Source organism: Sus scrofa, chromosome 11, assembly GCF_000003025.6.
Source record: "Sus scrofa isolate TJ Tabasco breed Duroc chromosome 11, Sscrofa11.1, whole genome shotgun sequence".
NCBI lineage: Eukaryota > Metazoa > Chordata > Mammalia > Artiodactyla > Suidae > Sus > Sus scrofa.
Window position 1 is genome coordinate 76,113,360 of NC_010453.5, and position 23,070 is coordinate 76,136,429.

The 23,070-nt window shown below is 45.7% G+C and overlaps 1 protein-coding gene across 1 annotated transcript in view; it reads left to right on the forward strand.

The window, feature by feature from the left end:
- MYO16 (myosin XVI) overlaps positions 1–23,070 on the forward strand; it is a 532,176-nt gene that overhangs the window by 373,577 nt on the left and 135,529 nt on the right. The window contains 3 exon segments of the mRNA XM_021065905.1: positions 2,797–2,949; positions 6,693–6,893; positions 20,503–20,578. Coding sequence (XP_020921564.1) covers positions 2,797–2,949; positions 6,693–6,893; positions 20,503–20,578 — 430 coding nt within the window.

Genomic DNA, 23,070 nt, shown 5'->3' on the forward strand with positions numbered 1-23,070 from the left:
AGAAATCTTTTTAGAGCATTTATTAATCTTTGGTAAAGAAATCATCCCAGTATGATTGATCAGGTTGGTGGATCACATTATTAGTTTGGGGTCACACCTCATATTCCTATTTTTTCAGGGCTGCATCTGTGGTATATGGAAGTTCGCAGGCCAGGGGTCGAATTGGAGCCACAGCTACCCGCCTACACCACAGCCACTGCAACTGGGGATCTGAGCCGAGTCTGCGACCTACACCACACACAGGTCATGGCAATGTCTGATCCTTAACCCACTGAGCAAGGCCAGGGATCAAACCCGCATCCTCATGGATACTATGTTGGTTACTGCTGAGCCACAAAAGGAACTCCTCAAATTACTCTTTTTTTAAGCCGAGTGAAATGTTTAACTTTTTCATTTTTAACTCCAACCACCATTTTCAGAAATTTCTGTTTTTCACTTATGTTTAAAATGATAGCGACAAGATAATGTATTCTTTTCACAGTAGGGTTACGACTGCGGGCAGATGCGACACAGTTTTATAGGAACAACCTTCCCAGAATCATCCTAGAGATTTATACACCCTAGATAAGATAAACATAGATCTCCGGCTACTGATGTCACGTAGCCTTGATGGGACAATTCAGGGGATGAATTGCCAGGTTGTTTTAGGACCAAGGAAGGAATGATTTCTCAGATGCTATTTGGATACCGAATTCCATCCCTTCCTTTGCCAGCTATGATGTGCAGAATATATGGGTCTGTGTCCACATTCAAACTGCTTTTGCCTTAACCACCAAGTGCATAACATTAAATGTTCTATATGGTGTGTTCTCAAATGAAGTGGCTATTTTTTTAATGTTTTTGTATTCAGAGAATAGATCAGCAAAAGCGTGAGTGTATTTAAGAAACATTTTGGGAGTTCCCTTCGTGGGTCAGCAGTTAACGAACCCGACTAGGACCCATGAGGATGAGGGTTTGATCCCTGGCCTCGCTCAGTGGGTTAAAGATCCGGTGTTGCCGTGCACCGTGGTGCAGGTTGCAGACACGGCTCAGATCTCAAGTTTCTGTGGCTGTGGTGTAGGATGACAGCTATAGTTCCCATTCCACCCCTAGCCTGGGAACTTCCATATGCTGCAGGTGCAGCCCTAAAAAGACCAAAAAAAAAAAATTCTCTTTAAACTTAAAGACCTTCCAGCTTTGCATAAATCTCATGAAATCTGGTTGTCGAAGGGGCAGAGAGGAAAAGTTGGGTTTACTCCTGGCCAAATCCGAGAGAAGGAAGAAAGTTCCAGAGACCCTGGGTGGTGTGGTAGGAGAAAGAGGTGATGCAATGAGGGATATTCCAAATTTGAACAAATTCTCTCCAGATCTTTAGGTTTGAAAACGACTTCCAAGACAACAGAAATGTGCCAGTTCTTATTTTATTTTTAACTTTATTGGGGGAGAGGGTTAAAAAGTCTTGTTTAATTAAATATGAGGATAAAGGCGGGCAGAGAGGAGACGGGGCCACCTGAAAGCACAACCCCCCTCCCACATCCTCCAAGAGGCTGTAGCTAAGTAGCTGGAACCGGGTCCCAATGACCCCCGGTCCCTCCAGGCCCCTGGACATTAGAGACGGGCCAAGGATGAGTTAGTTCTTAGCTCAGCTGATACAGCCACTAGGGAAACAGTATGAGGTTCTCAAAAAACTAAAGCTAGAGCTACCGTATGACTCAGCAGTCTCACTCCTGGACATATATCTACAAAGTCAAATAACACTGATTTAGAAAGATACCTGTACCCCATTGGTCGCATTAGTTCATAGTTGCAATATTGACAGTTGCCAAGATGTCGACAGATGAATAGGTAATGGATAAGTGGCATATATATATATATATATATATATATATATATATATATATATGGTGGAATATTACTGAGCCATAAAAAAGAATGAAAATGGGCCATTTGCAACGACATGGATGGACTTGGAGGGCGTTATACTAAGTGAAATAAGACAGACAAAGACAAATGCTGTATAGTATCACTTTTATGTGGAATCTAAAAAAATACAGTAAACTAGTGAATTAAACAAAACAGAAGCAGATACAGATATGGAGAACAAGTTAGTGGTTCTCAGTGGGGAGAGGGAAGGCAGCATAGGGCTAGGGGAAAGAAAGGGTTATGATGGGATTACACGAAATCATGTGTGAAGCTTTTGAAAATTGTAACCACTACAGATTTTAAAGACTCTAACGTTCAATAAAAAATAAACATAAGAATGAGAAATCACACATTTGCTTCTTGATGGGAAGGTCTGGTGCAAGAGATCAATTCCTATTGGAGGAATGTGAAAAATTCCTGATAAAGAAACTAGTTTCTGCAACAAAATGCTTAGATGGGTATTCTTTCTAGAAGGAACCCCATGTTCTTTTTGCAGCAGAAACGAGGAGGCAAGAAACACTCCTCTTTCTCTGGTTTCTCATTAAAATGTAGCTTTTATCCTCCCTTGTGGAGGAGAACCCAAATGTAATTTCCTCTCGGAAGTAGTTTTTACACGTGCGAAGGTATTTTAGACCCCTGCTTTGTAAGGTAATGTAATGCTACTCCCTGTTGATTTTAACATGCTCACGTTCAAGTGCATGGTCAGACGGTACAGCCTCAGCAGCACCAGGGGAAGCTCTTGGCTTCTCAGTGCCGACTGGCGCACAGTCTCTGGATCCACGAACTGGTCTTGGATGCTCTTGGGTCCATGTTCCACCCGTCTGAAATGTGCCAAGGAACGATGGACCTGCAAGCCAGATCACCTCTGAATTGTTTTTCTTTTCCCCACAATAGCTCTGTGTCAACATGACCAATGAGAAGTTGCACCACTATATCCACGAAGTGCTGTTCCTGCAGGAGCAAACAGACTGTGTTCAAGAGGGCGTTCCCATGGAAACAGCTTATTCTCTTGGTAACCAGACTGGAGTTTTGGATTTTTTTTTCCAGGTATCCATACAATATAATTAGATACTTTACAGGGTACATGCTTTTAAATATACCGGAGACAAAGCATTTTCATTCCAGGGGCCTTATTGTGGGGATATTTGAAACTTGGGAGTTTATAATTTACCACCTTTCAGTATTGATGGAGAAGCACATAATCTTTTTCCGAAAGGGCATTTGAGGGATTACCATTGATTGAAGGGACGAGAAATATCAGATCGTTTTGTTAAAAAAGTATTCAGTGGTTACAAAAAATATCTCATGGTTATGTCACCAAAACTCTCCTTTTGGCATAGTTGACAAATACCATTGTGCAAATATATTTTATCAAATCATACTTAGACTGGCAAGATCATAAATTCGACACCATCTTACCTCCAAATTTCTAAGTTTAAATATGGAAAAACACTGGCAGAAAAAAAATGCGTATATATGTACATACAACCGCAGCACGTCTGCAGCTGTGTACTTATTTTTATTGTTTCTACCTTACAAGGCAATATCCTTCGCCTCACTATCGCCATCGTACAAACAAAAATCAATCCTACAAACAGCCATCTCTCCCGACTCTAAGACGTGTTATAGACTTCCCAGTGATGTTTCTAAAATACTTGGACATTGTGTAGAAATGATGTCATCTAGCTCTCCTCTCCAGGATACCTGTCAACCCTTTATTTGCATACATGCACACCTGTAAATTATTGCTTTCATTCTCTTGAGGCGTAAAATGTTCTTTTTTTCTGCCACCAACTTGTCCACAGGCCTTGTTTGAATCACAGAAGTTCTCTCTGCCTCCAGAAAGGCCCTTGCTCATCATGACACACACACTATGTAATTCATCTATGTTTAGGGTTGGAGACTGTGTTGACAGCTGTATATACAAAGCCGTGGGCCCCCCACCCCCTGCTCGCTCCAGCCGGTCGCCTCCTCCTTGACTGCTCAGCAGGGGCCGGAAGAACGGAGGTCCTTCGCCTCTTTGGTTGTCAGCTCGGGGCCCATTCTGGGTGTGAAATTTCAATCGCAAGGCCCTCGTTTGCATGAATTGGACATGGAGGCGGTTGATACCCCAAATGCAGTGAAAGGACGTACCCTGTGTAGGAAACGGGCCTTTTCACCTGGGAACACGTGGGTCCTCACACCAGGCAGAAAGCACATGGCCTGCAACCAGACCGAGCTCCCTGTTTCCTCTCTAACAGGCGGAACCTCCGCGGCTCACGAGCTCCAGAATTTTTGCAGAACATGGGCTGTCTTTATAGTCCAGTGATCATGCGTCTGTTTAGGTCCCCGAGGCCAGGGGTCGATCCACATTCTGAGTGAGTCCCCCACGTGCGCAGTGCCTTTTGCTGCTCTCTGTCCTTGATGCACCTGCTGTCGGGGTGAGACGCCCCGTGATAACCTTTCACACACAGCAGGGCAATTCGGTCTCTCCCAAGCTCCCGTTCGGAAAGAACGGAAGGCCTTTTCTCGTTTTTTAGGACTCATTTCCCATTTTCTTCTTCTTCAGACCCTTGAGCGAGTTCTCCACGTCTGTACGTCTGATTCCCCCCTTTTCTTTCATGACTTTACACTGAATAGCAAGAAAACATCACACACGCAAATTTTAAATTTTTGAGAAGATACAAATGATGTCTAAAAAAGATGGATGCAAATGATATGTAATAAAGATGCAAATTACGTCTGCATCTATGTATCTTGCGAGTAACCGACACCCCCTCCTTGGAAATCACCCTCTTGCCTTGGAGGGAGAGGCTCAGCTCTTTTCCAGTTGGCCCACTCCTTACGCTCACTGAGGCCTGGCTCTGAGTCACTCAAACACCCATTAAAGCAAAACCTCTCACCTCCAAGAAAAGGTTTGTCACCGCTCTTGAAATGTGGACACACTTGCGACAGCTGTAAATAGCCCATTTACCCTTCTGCTGTGTGTGGCTGGATGTGCGAGTGGGGCAGTGGGCAGGGAGGCCGTGACACCAAACTCAAGTGACAGGTGAAGGGCATGACATCCACACTCTCCTCACTCGGCGGCAAATAGGTTGCTACACGCAAAATAAAGACTTTCTGATTTTTAACACATCGCAGGCAAGACCAGTCCTCAGCACACGTCCCACCTTGACTGTTATCTTTTAGGGCCTGTACCCATCCAGTTTGCACACCTGTATTTTATTTTATTTTATTTTATTTTATTTTATTTTATTTTATTTTATTTTATTTTATTTTATTTTATTTTATTATGTTTTTTAATCTCTGGGCTCTTCATGGAGTCCTTGGCTACTCTGCACATCTTTTGGTGTACACACAGTGGACTTTCTTCTCCAAATTTCCTTATCAAAAATAGTTTTGCACGGGAGGCCAGAGTCTCTCCAGGTATTACCCATCCAGGTAACTTGCTGAGGGAGGTGGACGTGCTTTTTGCAGGCATTCCCAGTTGCTTCCTAGCGCTAGTTTCTACCTCAGGCATTGGTTCTTGTTTTCCCTTCCAGGGAACCTATCCAGCCCCTCCTTCTGGCACTACCATCATAGATGCCAAATATCTCCAAAGGCTGCCCTCCGGTGCCCGACCTGGGGCACAGGTCCTTTTCCACCGCTGGCAGTTTCAACCGTTATTCCCTGTGGGCAGCATCAGAATGATGTCAGCCTTTGCAGCCCTCAGACATCTGCATACAGTTTGAATGCTCTCTGCTATGAGCAGGAGACCCCCGAGGGCTTAAACCAACTGGACTATTTCAGTCACACAAGCAGTGATCCTCTATCGGTCACATAAATGACATCGGAAAGGCCTGTGGTGGAGAGTTGGGTGGCCTCAGGTCGAATACAAACTGACATCATTCTAGGAGGCAAGACTGAGCTCCTCCACTTTCTGAGAATTTTTTTTCCGGTGTTCACACTCCCAAAAGCCCACTGAGTCCATGTGAAGAATCCGGGTTTATGGCAGGATAATGTAAATAAATAATATACATGTACTATGTTTTCAAAGGTGGAGTTGACGTGCCCACACAGGATCTTTCCTAGGGACCCAGGAGAGAAAAGACGGACAGGGCAGCCCTGAGCAAGCAGTCTCCCGGCTGACGCCTAAAGCTCGTGGGCAGAACGGGGTCTGTGGTTGGGAAAACGTGGGAAAGGCTTTTTAAGCCGCGTTTTTCTGCTCATGAGATTAATTTCAAATTGTTGCCGACCGTAGCCATTAGTTTCCTGGTGAGGCAGCTGTTAACTACCAGCCTCCTAGTTTGAGTTCTCCAAGTCAGAGCATCGCACGTCCTTTGCTGTAGGTCTGGAGACTGGAATATCACACCGTCCCTTCCACTTCCTGCTGCGTGGGATTTTGCTACCTTTCTTATGATTAATATCATTGTGCATTTTGGGGGGGGTCTGTTCCTTGGCCCATCAGAAGTATGAAGTGTGCTTTATGTGTTTCCTCTAACCACTTTTCTGTAGTTGGAAATTTTATTTTTCTTAAGATCAGATTAGCCATTTTAATAACGCCAATGCTCTGAGGACATCAGAATACCCTCTTTTAGTAATTTATTAATTCCTCTAATCGGTAAAGACTCCGGAGGGCCCACATCACCCCTGAGCTTTGCTAGAGGGGGGCAGGCAACAGTGAGCACCGATGGACGGGCACTGAAAGCAGAGGGCAGCTCATGTTCTGAGTGTTCACGTGGACACAATGAGCCTCCTGTTATTTGCATGAAGAACAGCAGAAGTATCCCACTGAGTCATAGAAGAAACGCCTCTCTCTTCTTCACTTTCAGAAGCCTTCTGGATTTCTCTCTTTATTGGATGAAGAAAGTCAAATGATGTGGTCCATGGAGCCAACCCTTCCTAAAAAGCTACAGAGTCTTCTAGAATCCTCAAACACGAACGCCGTCTATTCCCCGGTGAAGGATGGCAACGGGAACCTTGCCGTCAAGGACCAGGGTGCAGCCTTCACGGTGATGCACTACGCGGGCAGGGTGAGTTCAAAGGTCCGAGGCGCTCACGGGATGCGCCAGCGGACCGGAGGCCTTAGGGCAAAGCCTTAAAGAGTTTCACGTTTTGGAGGTTTGATGACTGACCCTGGGCGAACAGCCCACAGAACGTCTCCTCCTCTGCCATTTCCTTTTCGCGGGTAAGGACTTGGCCTCTCCAGGGTGTGGGTGATGACGCCTGCCGTAGGATTCTTCTCAGAGAGTTTCCAGATTTGGAACCGAATCCCAGCCAAAGAGACTTGGGTTTAACACAAGAGCTCTGCTCTGAACCATGGGATGGTTTCAAAATCAAACAAACAGTGGCCCTCTGAGTTTACTTTTATTGAATATAGGTTCTAGTGTTAAATTTCTTCTCTTGGAGTTCCCAGTGTGGTTCAGTGTTAACGGACCCGACTAGCATCCATGAGGACGTGGGTTCAATCCCTGGCCTCGCTCAGTGGGTTCAGGATCCGGCATTGTCGTGAGCTGTGGTGTAGGTCAAAGATATGGCTTGGATTTGGGGTTGTTGTGGCTGTGGTGTAGGCCAGTGGCTAAAGCTCCGATTCGACCCCTAGTCTGGGAACCTCCATATGCCTCGGGTGCAGCCCTGAAAAGACCAAAAAAAAAAAAAAAAAAATTACTTCCCTAAAAGTTCATCAGCCTAACAAAGAAAGCTCTTCTCCCATCTGTCTCCAATTCCTAATCAGCTTTGTAAACCACGTTCCTTGCTTCTGAACCTTCAAGGACCACCTCTTAGCTGTCTGAGACATGTCACACTGCTTAGGCTAAGTTCAGATCCAGCTTCTGCAGGCTCACCCCGGCCACTTGCTCCAAGACTTAACGTGCCGCAATTCGCTCGTGCAAAACCTCTTAACGTGCCGCAATTCGCTTGTACAGTAACCTCAGGTTATTCCTTCTAACCCACCGGCTGTTTCCCACCCCACGTAAAGCCCCTCACACTCAAGCTGGACGTGTTCCCCTTGTCTTCTTGACACGGTCAGTTTTGGTCCATCCCTAAAGGCGTAAATGCACATCCCACGTGGTCTCCGTCCAGCTCTCATCTGCACTTACTTCTTCGGCTGTTGAATCTCTGGCCCCCAGAGTTGCTCTGTTTAGGGTGTCTCACCCCGTGGCCCGCCGAGGGAGGACTGTCTTATGCCCACCAAGAGAGGAAATCCTGGGGACGGAGGCCTGTGGGCGAGAAGGCTATTCAGGTGGCGATGTTTTGCATCTGAGGGTTTTAATGGAAATCCCTGTAAGCTGCTGGACATACTTGATGCTGGGAGCGGGTCGTTTTTAGAAACATAGTCATATTTTTGGAAATGTGCGCCCCATTATATCACCCAGAAGAACATGGAGAAGAGGGAGGGAGATCTTAGTAGGACAGGAAAGTGTGACAGAAACCAAGAGAAAAGAAGAGTCGTGTCAGTGGGAAGTGGGCCTAGGCGGGCTATCTCACGAGAAGTTCTAGCAGGTGTTTGCCTTGGGGTGGCATGAGTGGTTATTGGATGTGGGGCGTAAGTCAGTGGGTGATTTTTTATAAATTTAAATAGATATTTTTATAAATACAAATACATGTTCCCAGAACATTATTAACAATCTTTGATATTTGAACATGTAGCCTTTAGCATGTTTTTAGAACGGTAACAATCATTTAGTCTTGTAGTCAGTTTTTTTAAAATCTATATTATATTCTTTATATTAAGAATTGATTGGAGAATATAGAAAAAAGATACTTGCATAATAAAACAGCATTAGAGTGTTAGAATATTTTTCTTTTTCTTTTCCTTTTTTTTTTAAGGGCCGCACCTGTGCCACATGGAATTTCCCAGGCTAGGGTCAAATTGGAGCTGCAGCTGCCGGCCTACTTCACAGCCATAGCAACGCGGGATCTGAGCTGTGTCTGTGACCCACACCACAGCTCATGGCAACACCGGATCTTTAACCCACTGATGGAGGCCAGGGATCAAACCCACATCCTCACAGATACTAGTCAGGTTCATAACCTGCTGAGCCAAAATGGCAATTCCCTGGAATATTTTTCAGTTGAAGAAAACTTTCATGTCAGAATTTTTTATTGAGGTATATTTAATTTACATTGTGTTCGTTTCAGGCATACAGCAGATTGATTCAGTTACACACAAATATATATATATATATATATTCTTTATCAGGTTTTTTCCATTGTAGATTATTATAAGATATTGAGCACAGTTCCCTGTGCAATATAGGAGATCCTTATTGTTTACCAATTTTATATATATGTTAATCCCAAACTCCTAAGTTATCTCTGTCTTAACCTCAGCTCTCTACCCCTCCTTTCCCCTTATCAACCATAAGTTTGTTTGCTATGTCCGTGAGTCTATTTCTGTTTTGAAAATAAGTTCATCTATATCCTTTTTTTTAGATTGCCCACCCAAGTGATAACATATTTATCTTTCTATGACTTACTTCATTTAGTATGATAATCTCTCAGTCCATCCTTGTTGCTACAAATGGCATTATTTCATTTTTTATGGCTGAGTAATATTCCATTGTGTATATGTACCGCATCTTCTTTATGCATTCATATGTCCATAGACATTTTATTATGCAAGTATTGCTGCTGCTGCTGCTGCTTCTTCTTCTTCTTCTTCTTCCTCTTTTTTGGCCCACATCCATGGTATGTGGAAGTTCCTGGGCCAGGGCTCAAAGCTGCACCACAGCAGCGACCTGAGCTGCTGCAGTGACAACTCCCGATCCTTAACCTGCTGAGCCACAGGGGAACTCTGTATGCAAGTATCTTTGTTTCTATGTTCTTTGATATTCCCAGTACCTGGGAGAGTGTGTAGCATATAAAATGTACCAATAATATTTGATGAATAAATAATGTATTGATAATTTTCAAAAAGAATTTATTGGATTCATAGAGTTTAGTTGAAAAATTACAATAAGGTATAACTAATGATCGTGGAAATCAGTAAGTGTCTTGGAAGCTGTCTTTGGTCAGTATATGTGAGCCTGCCTGGATGTCTGTTTTACGTCTTGGAGATTTACTAGGTGTTCAGTAAAGGCTCATACCTGAAACTGAAAGGTACCAAGCTTTAGAAAAGTATTTTGCTTGTTAATTATTTTCTGTTTGTATTAGAAAAGTAATGCACAAGCACTTAAGGAAATTTCAGTTTCAATTATTTTAAGAAAATCGGGGGAAAAATAGTGAAGAGTTTGCGTGAATGTAATAAGTTTCCTGAGTCCTGATAGCAAATAAGGCAAAGCCGAGAAAGCCAGTCGCTGAAAAAACCCCGTGGAACCGTGAAATTTTCTGTAAAAGCACCTTTATATTTGAACGCAGGATTTTCCATAATTGGAGTCAATTTTGTGGTTTTATAAAAGTCTTTCATTTCACGGAGAAGTGCTAATGAGGCTTAGCCCAAGGACTCCCCAGGGACTCATTCATGGTACAGTATAGATTCTATGTAATTTGTGGCAGTATGTCAAGCCATATGCCAGTCTCATCATCAGACGCAGCCACATATCCTTAAATTCTGAGCTACTGCATTTTCAAGAAAAGCAAGACACCCTGCGTTTTATAAATCAAGAGATGTAGCAAAGAGCCGATTTGCTTCGAGTCAGGGGGCAGGCTCTGCTTTGGGCAGCAGGATGAGCAATCCTGAATAGCTCGTGGGTGAGAACGTTGATTCCCCAGGAGACTCCGACGGCAGCGGGCCCTTACACATGCTGCAGCCTCTTCTTCGGCCGGGTGGATGAGCTGGACCATCCTTGCATCGCCCCTGCTCCTCCATGGCGGTTTCCTTCGCTTTATTAGTGAATGCTTACTGCATCTCATAGGGATGGTTGACTCTGGCCTCCCCCCCACCCCCGGGAACCCACACATCTGCCTGTTCTGCTCTAAGAGAGCCAGCCATGCTTGTGAACTTCCCTTGGAGCAGAGGCTCAGAGGTCCTTTTAGAAATGTTTAAGCAACATCATTTGAATTATAGCTGATGATCTTCCCTAAACACATTTGAATTTTTCATTACTCGTAGGAGCATGGTGTATTTCCCAATCTCCATTACAGAACTATTTTAATGTAAATGGGAAGAGGCTGTGCATGAAATATTAACCGGGTCTCATTAATGAGCATGCATCTGAATTAAAGAAGGCTGTGAGCTGTGTTTTTTATTGTTGTTATTTGTTTTAGCAGGTTTTAAATCATACACAGGATTACCTGTTTCAGGGATTGCTCTTAAACTTCCTTTGGTGATTTAAATGATAGATAAGCATTAAATCCAGACGGGTGTCTAATTTTATTGGCTTTGAAAATTAAAAATCTTGGAGGAAATAAGAATGATGATTTGGCAAAAGACATCAGCTCTTAGGAAAGTTACATTTCTGTGACGGTGATTCTGAACTAAACTCTCATGGGAAATAGTACTTTGAAGTTCCTACAGTTTTATGTGAGAAAAGGGACTAGATGAAGAGACAGGAAAGCAATCTGAAATAACACAGTTACCTTCATGGAAATATAGGGCCAAATGAGTGGTTATAAATACATGGCACTTACGTATTTGACCCTCCTCGGTGGCTGCTCGTGAGTCTTTGTCAGGTAGTTGTTTCCTGTGGTCATTTTTTTTTTTCAGCATGAAGTGATTCTTTTGGGGTCTCGGATAAGTGCCCCCCTGAATGACTGGCTTTGAGATGTACACGCATCCAGCTGGTGATGTTCTACCTGCGATGACCTGTTGGTGTCTTAGCCTCCTCCTCCCTTCAGACACTTAAGTGTAGTAGTGGGTTGAATGATGGCCCCCAGAAGGCCCTTGGGCTCGCTCCTGGAACCTGGCAATGGGACCTTCTCTGGGGAAAGTGTCTTTACACGTGTAATTAATCAAGGATCTTGAGACCCGAGACCACCCCGGATTATCTGTTGAGCTCTGACTCCAGTGACAAGTGTCCCTCTTAAAAGTGAGGCCGAGGTGGAGTTCCCACTGTGGTGCAAGGGGCCAGTGGTTCTCTCCCCGGTCCCGCACAGGGTGTGAAGGATCTGGCCCAGCATTGCCACGGCTTTGGTGCAGATGGCAGCTGTGGCTGAGATCTGATCCCTGGCCCGGGAACTCCGCAGGCCCGGGGCAGATGATAACGGAAAAAAAAAAAAAAGAGTGAGGCTGAGGGAGATTTGAGAAAGAAAAAGGAGGCCAAGGCTGGGGAGATGCTGCCATAGGAACGAGGAACTCCCGACGCCACCAGCAGCCTGAGGAAGCGAGGGACATGGGTCCCCTCGAACGCCCAGGAATCCTCTGTGGCCCGATTTCAGAGGGCGTTGCCTCAGCAGCCCCAGGAAACTCATGTGCGCCTTCGTGGGTTCCAAGTTCGCAGGTTCGAGAGGTCGTGAGGAGTTTTAACTGGGGACACTGTAGGGTTGTCTTTTTCACCACTTGGATTCCTTGGACTCCCTTTCTGCAGCCCTGTTTCTGCTCATGCGGTTTCCTCACCTCTCCGCCCCGTTCCTCTTTCCTTCCAAACCTCACCCCTCTCCCCAAGGCCCAGGCTCTCCGCCTGATTCAGATTTCACTGCTCTCCCTTCCCTCATCGCGTGCCTGATGCTCGCATGGCAGTTTGCAACTCACACAGTGCCTCCGAAGCCCTTTCCTCCCTTCTCTGTGACAATCCTGTGTCTGTTCTCCTGTTAAGGAGGCCCTGGTGCAGTTGGGTGACTCGCTCAACACCGTGCAGCCATGTATGGGTCCCCTGGGGGGGCCGCAACAAAGTGCCACACACGGGGTGGCTTAAAACAGCAGAAATTTATCTTCTCACGGTTCTGGAGGGGGCCAGGGTCTAAGATCAAGTGTGAGCAGGTGGGTGGGTTCCTTCTGCGGCCTCTGAGAGACACCGATCCAGGCCTCTCACGGCGTCTGGTGGTTGCGCCTTGGCTGGTAGACCCCGCCCCCCCATCTCTGCCCGACCTCCATGTGCTGCTTCTTCTCCCTGCCAGTGCCTCTGTGGGTCCTGCTCCCTTCTTGAAGGATGCCAGTCTTGGGGTTGAGGCCCCCCCATCCACCAAGACCTCGTCTTCACTGAGTGCATCCGCAAAGATCTTACTTCCAAAAGAGAGCACATTCTGGTTCCACGTGGGCGTGAATTTGGGCGGGTTCCCCAATTCAACCCATTCAACCCCCCACCAGCCAGGAGGGCTCCTTTTTCTGAACTCCCCTCTGCCTTTCTCCCTCGACTGGGCTGTGTGCTGATATTCTTAGTGTCTCTCTTCTCCAGTCATGGAGTCTGTGCTGTCAGGAGAAAGAGGAGAGGCCCTGGAGCACGTCGGGGCACCAGGGTTGTGACTCTGGGGGGGCGCTGACCCTCGGCAACACGCCCGTGCAGACTGCGATGAACGGCAACGTAGTCATGAACCGTGTCAGTGTGTTCTGAAGGTTCCCTGCTGCGTGGACAGGAAATGCAAGGAAGATGCTTTTGAGACGTTGTGTCAAATCCGAGTCCTGTTTCCCCAGCAATTGCTGAAGGTCTGCCAGGGCAGGAACACCGCCGTCTTTAGCCATCTTTCACCCGCCACAGATGGGGAAGCCCCAAAGTGTTTCAAGAACCATCGACTCCATGGCTGATGGAACGGAGACTGTTAGAGGCCCAGGTGACGTTTGCTCAAATGAAATTATTGGTAAATGTCCTTGAGCAGTTACAGAACATTCTTGTTCACTCTGGTATCCGGAACAAGTGCACACATTGCGTCAAGTGATGTTTTGTAAAAGTGTGAGAATACTTATTTGTATTTGTCACGATGTTATTAATATCACTTGAGCAGACGATTGGGAACATGTACCCGCCCAAGTTATATTTTGATGTTTTTGCACTTCCTATCACACTTGCAAGACTTCGGGGGAAGGCAAATGCAGAAAATTGAGATATTTCTCTATCTAAGGACACCATGATATTACAGGAGAAAAATATTTAGATAAGTGGTGTTCCTTATGTTAACGCGACATTCTGTTTTTTCACCATGCAGGTGGTTTAGTCATGGGTGACTCTACCTTGATGAAAGAGAACTTCTGTAAAAAAATTACAGTCTTTACCATTTAGCTTTATGACTACTATTTTAATCAAGCTTACAGGTGTGTGAAATTTTGCTGCGGATTTTTAAAGGTCCTTTCAGTATTATTTCCCTGTAGATACTATTTCTCTTCCCTTTGAGAGAGGATCCAAGTACTCCCTGCAGTTTATATACATATTCTGAGATGTAATGTTATGACAGAATGAAAATGTGTCGCCCCTTTGTATAATGTACCTGTAGCAGTGTCTTTATGTGGGCGGGGTTTGATCCCAGACGTGTGCCACCTGATCACTGGCCTCCTGTCACTGCTTTCCACAAGCCTTTACAAATTCCATGACCGAGTTGCTAAAACATTGCTGATAGAAGTGATGGGGGAGGGAAGACTGATTTGTGGCCAGTCCATAAAATTCCTGATCTTTTTCCCCCTTCTCCTTGAAAAGGATCCACCCCTGTTGTGGACTAAATGAAGTGTGAAGGGTAAGGGTTGAGGCTGATGGTGCTGCTTAGCTCTCGGAGAGGAGAGGGATCTTTACCCCATGGATGCTGCCGTGGAGTCCAGGTGATGGATGCCGAAAGCCCCCTCTTTTCCCTTAGACAGATTTACGTGACCTGTTTGCAGGGGACGTCTGGACCCGTTCAATTTCCCCATGCCGCCTGTGTCAGGAACACCTTCTGGAGCTTGTCAGCTGGCCTTCACCCCCAGAAATTTGTGGGAGACACGGTGTGCCCAAGAAGACTGTGAAAGTGAACCTTTAAATCAACAGAAAAAGGAGACAGACTAATCGATAGAGAGCCTCCGATTTATTTCTCTCTTTCTTTTCTCCAGGCAGAATCCTCAGACATAACAAGGAAATCCGTCTGGGCGAAGCCAGACTGATGCTATTGAAGGTTATTTGACAAAGATATTTTGACCCACATGGAAGGAGCTTAATTTACATCTGCATTTGTTCACCTCTTGGTTAGACTTTCAGAAAAATAAAAATTAACTACCAGGCTCTCCATTGCTTAGATCAGTTTCACCTTTGACATAAATTTTTGTAAACTTGATAAATGTTGCCTTCTTGGGGTTTTATTAACAAGAGAAAACGCAGGCGCTTATTTAGGGAGTCTTACTATTTTCTTTATTCAGAGATTTAACTGGCTCTTTTATCGTCATGTGCTGAAAGATATTTATAAATAGGGAGCTTTATATTTCCTAGAATTTTGGTATGTTATTGTTAGTTGATTGGCTTTTTTTTTTCTTCTTCTTCTTAAAAGGAACCCAGGAGTTCCCATTGTGGCTTAGTGGTTAACGAATCTGACTAGGAACCATGAGGTTGCGGGTTCAATCCCTGGCCTCGCTTAGTGGGTTAAGGATCTGGTGTTGCTGTGGCTCTGGCACAGGCTGGCAGGTGTAGCTCCAATTAGACCCCTACCCTGGGAACCTCCATATGCCATAGGTGCGGACCTAAAAAGACAAAAAAAAAAAAAAAGGAACCCATACACTTCAGATATGGTAGTTTCAATTCAATGCCCACATCCAGATTCAAGATTTCTAGATAAGGACTCATAATAATACTATGTGCTTCTAACAACTTTCTTTGTTAGTTAGTATTTATCAACTTAAGTGAATCAAAATGAAAGCAACCAAAACTATTAGATAGAATCACTTAATGGAAAAGTAAAAAAAGAGAAGCCTCTGCTCATAAATATTGATGCTGTAGAGAGGTCTGTTTACCACTAGGCATGAAATCCAGACTTCTTTCAGCAAACCTCAGATAGAAAGCTGAAACCAGGCGTGAAAAATTATCAGACCCGTTTACATTTGCTGCAAATGATCTTAGTTCTTTTGCGAAAATCCAATCTTTACATGTGTCGTGATGCGATAGGTTGACTTCAAGAATGTATCTCAAAGTTTTCCACTTTTATCAGTTGTCACTCCGAACCGCTTCTTTTCTAGGGATTCTATTTTACATCATGTAAATAACACGGTGGAGAAAGGAATTCTAAACTTGATAGATAAATGAACGTATTTCTACTCTGTACATAATGGTAATGTTTCGTGTCTCCTCCTAGGGGTTTATATATTCTCATGATTCAGTTTTGTGTATGAGATGGCTCCCCTATCTTTCCATCCTATCTCTCTGTGGGCTTCCTACCTGCACGTCTGCTTTGTAATATCTCCACTTGGGTGGCATCTTCATGTGAACAGACCCAGACGCTAATGAAACTAAATGGCCCGGCCACCTCCCAAACACGCTCTCTCTTAGCTGACGTCAAACAAATGCATAAATAAATAAAACTCATTTTCCGTATGTGTCCCACTTTCCAACTCATGGGAAAATCAGAAACCCAGTTAATGCCCGAGTGCCAGCTTACCCTGTCCCCTGCTGACCCCGGAATCCAGCACCCAGGTCACGTCACCGCCTCACTCTCTCGAGTTCCTTCAACAGCCTCCTAACGCTGACTGACGGAGTGGCTGTGAGTTACCAATAAAGAGGTGGGTGAGTATTTTCCCTTGAAGGCGTGCCTACTGCCGCTGTGCCACACTGTCCAAAATCAAATGTGGTGATCCTGACTTGTCAATAATAGTCCTAAAGCAGGGGCAGTCATGCCTGTTTTCTATTCAATATTTTTGACGGCCCGGCGTCTCTCCTTTAAACTCTGCTTTTCCCTTTAAAAATCAGATTTTTCCAGATCATTTTCACACTCTGGTTCTTCATGCACCTGGTGGCTGAAGAACACACACAGCTCGGGGGGTGTCATCAGGATTCAACTTTTATTGGGGGCTCATACTGCTTTTTAGAAATACATTCAGCTGGGTTGGTCCTTTCCTTTTAACCAGATAAACATCCAGGCAGCTGTGGCAGTCTTTCCTGTCTCCGCACTCACACAAAGTCCTTTGCTTGCTTTCAGCGCTGCCCCAGGTTCAGTCCAGTGATGAGGCATTTCCAGTCCCGGAGTCATCAGAACTAGGAACTCAGCTGACCTTAGGTCCCCTCATGCCTCAGCGACACAGGAGATGCTGCGCCGTGACCCGGGGTGTCCTGTTGTCTTTCTGTTCTTGGGCCGAGTCCTCTTGTTTCACCCCCACATAGTTACACCCACACGACTCTTTTCAGTGTTCAGGGCTGACCCTGGCTTGGGTGCTTTCACGTGTCCCTGAGACGCTGCCCTGGGACTTTTGAGGCCCTTTGCATGACCTCACTGAGTCTGTTCTCCAGGCTGGCTGCTCCCCTACTCCCCAGAGGGTCCCACAGGTTCACCCCAGATGCTCTCTGCTGGACCCTCTCCTCTCCGCCTCACACACATCCTCCCGGGCGGGACGTGACACTACCCAGGTTTGTGGCCCTGATGAGGCGTCTCATCACACCTTTTGTAGTTCATCAAGAACGTCACCTGTTGGAGTTCCCGCTGTGGAGCAGTGGGTCAGGAATCTGACTGCAGGGGCTCAGGTCTCTGTGGAGATGCAGGTTCCATCCCCAGCCCCGTGGGTTAAGGATCCGGTGCTGCTGCAGCTGCAGAGGTCACAGCTGCAGCTCAGATGCAGTCCCTGGCCCAGGAATGGGCGTGTTGACACGGCATGTGCTGCGGAGAGAAAAACTGAACAACCCCATGTCACTCCCCTTAAGATACAGGGAGAAGGACCCTCACAAAGCAGGGCCATAACGGAGAAAAGACAGACGAGGATGCAGTTAGAGGAAAATCAGAGCACATTTCCTGCACAGGTGATGTGTGAACACAGAAACGCAAAAGGTGCCAGCCACGGCACAGGTGCTCAGACGGGCACAGCTCCCACGCCCTGGCACAGCCTCCTCCTGTGCGCCAGCATCTGGACAGGGCCTGAGACGGCAGCCTTAAGATGCTGGCTGCAGCTCTGGCAGACTCTGTGCCTTTTTCATCCAAGCAGAGTAAGCCGGCTGCTCCTGCCTTAACTCCGGGACCGAAACCAGAGATGCTGCACAGAGCTGTGTCCCTGCAGCTCCCTGACCTTTGCACTCTGGTTTCTCTGGAGATCAGGCACACATGAGCTTGACGGCCTTCATGTGTGCGGTTGGTTGGGCATTTTGTAACTTATCCTGGTGGACCCAGGAAATGAGGTGTCTTGATGGATTGTGATTCACGGCCACGGGGAACGTGTTAAGCTCCCGCTTTTGTATACAGCTAACATAATTTATCTTTTCATTGTGCTTAGTGCAGTGCCAGAGGGTTACAGCAAGTACAGGCAGAAAAGCAGCACAGGGTCGCGGCTCTCGCCTTTACACGGTCCTTGTTGGTCACATCCACACCCAAGCATTTAGATGAACTTTGCAAACTGCTGACACATAAGCAAAACGCTGCATTTCCCTCAGAGCCCTTTTATTGAGCAGAGGAATTCCAAAGCAAATCTTTGACTGTGTGGCCATTTCCCTGAAGACCTGTACGGGGACACGCGCATGCAAACGTCTCTATTACACGCCCGAGGTATACTGTCACTCAGCATCAGTCCTTAAGAGGGGAAAACATCTGAGTTTCAGTTCGGTAAAGACGGGGGTGGGGGGAGCATGTATCCTGGCCTCTCTCTTGTGTGACTTTCATGTTTTTTCTCCTTTCATCCCCTAAATACGGACGCGGTGGGAAGGGGTGGGTGGCAGCTGAGAGCAGAGTGACCGAGTCCTGAATGATCTGGAAAGGCCACTTCGCCAGATGTGGTCTCCGACTGGGACGTTTGGAGCTTTAGTTTTAATAGGAGGCCTTTAGCTCTTTTTCTGCTAGTTATTCAAGTACAACCAGGACGCCATTCATGAGAACTTCCCCAAAGCACAGATCTCGTGGTCCTGAGAGGCTCATCAGCATCGTCTTAAGCCAAAAAGGGCAGCGTGATGTCAACTGTGTGTGGTCACAGTGGAACAAAACCTTTTGTGCATTTCACCAAATATTTATTGACTCTGCCCAGAGGACACGAGAGAAAAAGCAAACAACCCCTAGTCACACCCTCAAGATACAGGGAGAGGGACCCTCACAAAGCAGGGTCATGACAGGTGAAAAGACAGATGAGGGATGTAGTTAGAGGAGAATCAGATAGTCCAGGTGTGTGTGTGTGTGTGTGTGTGTGTGTGTATGTGTGTGTGTGTGTGTGTGTGCCTGCCTTTGAATCAGAGTCATCAGAGTCCCATGAAAAGAATTGGCCAGCAGTGTAGACTGGAGCCACATGGAAGGGCATCCTATGTTGCAGGATCAACTGTGGGAGATTAAGTAACCTGCCCAAGTCCACACAGATGCCGAGTGGGATGTCCGTGGTTCCCGGGCACTGCTGTCTCTAATACACCTGCAGGTTAAGTGTCTTAGCCCCAATCCAATGGTCTGTTGGGGCCAGAGGATTCGTCGTTGTGGAGCTGTCCAGGGTACTGCACAATGTCTAGCAGCATCCAGCCCGTCAGTGGTGACAAACACTCGTCTCCAGACACTGGCAAGTGTCCCGTCTCCCCTGGTTGAGAACCACTGCTCTAGATGACATAGAGACTGTTGACATCCCACAGTGCCTAATATGTGACACACATGTGACGTTGGTAAGCTGCGATTGGGCGTAGGAGCAAACTGGATCATCAGATGATGGTTTAGACGTATGTGAAAGTTGTTTGATTGTTTGGCACTGCCTCTTCGCTCAACCAGGCTTCTGATCCAAATTCGTGTTGGAGAATCTGGGAACGTGCAGGGTGTCTCGGGAGTTCTGCACCATTTCTGCTTCCTGTGCTCTGCAGTAGGTCCTCGTTGGTGATGGGTTTTATATACGGCAGTGTGTTTATGTGACTCCCAAACTCCTCCTCTCATTTCCCCTTTGGTAATCATAAATTTGTTTTCTATGTCTGTGAGTCTGTTTCTATCTTATAAATGAGTCCCCTTGTATCATTTTTTTTAGATTCCACGTAGAAGTGATATCATATGGTATTTGTCTTTCTCTGTCTCACTTGCTTCACTTTGTACCAGCATTTCTAGTCCATCACGTGGCTGCAAATGACATTATTTCCCTGTTTTTGGCTGAGTAATATTCCATCATATACACATGGCACATCTTCTTTATCCATTCCTCTGTTGATGGATGTTCCAGTTGCCTCTTAGCTATTTTTCATAGATCTTCTATGAGCGTTGGGGTGCATGTATCTCTGAATCGTTGCTTCATCTGGGTTTTCATGGCTGGATCCAATGGTAGCTCTATTTTTAGTTTTTTTAATGCAGAGACCATTCCATTTCTGAAACGGAAGTCACACTTCCTTCCCAAGGGGTCACGAAGTCTCTCTACTTGGGTGAGAGCACTTCTGAGCAGGCGAGAGTTTTTAGAATAAAGGGGCTGCAGGGATGGGAGTCACCGCAGCTTTCTCCTAAACGCAGGACTCGGGGAGGGCTTTGCGGCTCGGGAGAGGAGAGGTGGCCCTGGTTCCACGTGTACAAGAAGAGCACGAAGATGAGAGCTTTGAACTTGCCTGTAGCGAGAACTAGGACCCGGAGACGCCACTGCTATGAATAATTTAAAGCTGCCGCTGAATCAAGTTATTCTTTAAAGGAAATTACTTTCCTGGTCATGTTTAACCATTAGTAATTATCTCTTCTCTTTTATTATAGGTAATGTATGACATTGTTGGAGCAATTGAAAAAAATAAAGACTCTCTTTCCCAGAATCTTCTATTTGTGATGAAAAGTAAGTCTTTCCCCTGCGGTTAAAATGCCACGCGGTCCTTACATTGTCCTATAAAATGTGCCACCAGCAAAGGGGTAATTGAAATATCTTCTGCATTCCAATGCCCAGAATAATCAGGAATAGGTCTTGCCACACTACACACTGGTTACATTTCATTTGGCGCCTGGGAGGAACCATCATTTAACTAAGCTTTTAGCAGATAGAAATATAAAACCCCTCTACCACTCTAGCGGTATGGATATAAAAAAGCTCTTCCGTGAAGACGGATGAAGATGGATACGGCTTCCCAAGTTATTTAGGCCACAGCAGGGTGAGTGTCATTCCTTACGACGATTCCGGGGCGAACCCAAGGGTGGTATTTTATTCGTAGGTACTTTCAGTTATGAAAAACGTATGCCCACAAAGCAGAACGTGTGTCCGAATTTACACATATACACACGTATATGTGTATATCAATATAAACGTACAGGCGCCATTGCCTTCGGGAGCCTTAGTGCTCTGTACACAGCTGTCTGTAACTCTGTACTACATGGAAAGGCGGTACTCTACTCGTATATAGGGTAATTATATATACGTAATTCTATCTCCTCTAGTATTATTTTCCTAATAGCAGTTCTGCCGGGATTCCCATTTTCCTAACAACCTCTTCAATGAACGAAAACGCAGAATCGTTTGTGCTTTTAGTTGCTGTAAGTGAGATAGAGTCATTTGTCATTCCTGAGAAAAGAAGCCTATGATAGCCTTTCATGAAATAGTTGGATGCCTTTGAGCTGGAAATAAGACATCCGTATCACTTCTGGCTTGAGGAATGTATTTACCTTAAATCAAATAGCAGAGTTGCGATATATTGCTTTTCCCGGGGAATGAGTCCGCTTGCCTCTCAGAATGTATGGCTATTGAGCGCTCTTAAAAGCGGAGACTAATGATAAAAGCATAGAGTTGGAAAAATAGTGGGTAAAGAGAAAACATCCAGATAATTGATCCTATTGATTATCACTGCAAACAGCTTTTTCTCTGGCTTTCAAAGATTTGGATTTTCATTTATAACATACCTCTGTTTAATCTACATATTTTATGAAGATCTAAAATATGACGTGTTTTCAAAGTTGGTGTAGAGTCTCCTTTATTTTTGTATTTCACAGTGACAGAATATATATTTAGGATGAAAACCTAATGGCTAGTGATATTGCGATTCTGCAAATCTTAATGAAGTCCCTACATTTTAAGTCATTCTTCTGTGTGTCCTTTGCTATAACAAGTGCCAAGAGAGAACAGGTGAACCTCGTTTTATCCTAAAGACTTTAGGCTGCAGGTATACATCTGTCTGAGCAAGAGGACAGAGTTTACCATATGCCCTTAGATGTTCACACAAAAGGTGGCCAGCATTTCCTGAAAAAGGCTAGAGCATAAATACTTTAGGCTTCGTGAGCCACGGGAGGTCTCTGTTGCAGCCACTCAACCCTCCTGTGATCGTGGGGAAGCGGCCATAGACAATGCAAATGGATGTGCCTGTGTTCCAGTAAAACTTTACTTGCAAAAACAAGCTGTGGGCTGGATTTGACCCTCAGGCCGCAGCTGCTCACCCAGTCTTCACATAAGCACAAGATGCATAGTTGTGATGGCACTTTATGAATCTGTGGACTATTGTGGCACTGAAAATAGTTATCAAAAGCAAGTGTAACTTCTAGAGAGTAGTAATAGTTTCTATTTTCAGACACTTTGCTAAGTATTTGCTTTCAATTCTCATATTACCCCAAAGCTCTCAGCTGAGGAAGGAGGTAGGGCCTGTGGCAGGATCTGTATAAACCCAGCCATGTCTGTGAGGCCCCTGACCAGGGCAGGTGGGGAACCAGGAGGCATAGCTCACATAGAAGCCCAACAAGAGCCTTCACCTGAGCCCAGGATGAGACTGAAGTCCACTTGGCTCACAAAGATGCAAAAAGAGACACTTGGGTCTACGTGTAACTAGAGGAAAAATTATGATTGACTGTCAATGAGGATAACAATTCTTGCCCCTCTGTCTCTGAGCACCTCTGTACACCTGCTTAAAAACCGGGCCCCTCGGTTACCTTATCCCATCGTACTGGCAGAAGGATGCCCCGTGCACTGTTTCCAGACGCCAGCGAGGGATGCTCCCCATGTCAGTGGGTCTGTAGAGTGATTTGAAGGCCAGTGCCTGTAGCAGGTGACTCCTAGAAACAGAGATGAGAGTCTAAAGCCATCTTTTCACCAGAGGCTTCTTCCTCTGGTTCTAAAGGGGCAACACAGAGGCCCAATTTCTCATTTTTTATCCCTAGGACGCGGCTCACTCCTCCCACGTGCTCGGCTTGTGGGCGGGGCTCTGCTGTCAGGGTCCAGAAGCAGCAAGTCTTCTCCATCAACAGGATGCAGGATGGCCCTAGTCCTGTTTTCCCGTCATCCAGCATGACCGTGTGGTCCAGAGAAAGGGCAGAAGCTCAGCGGTTCTGCGTTTGTAGACTTAGTCAAGGCTT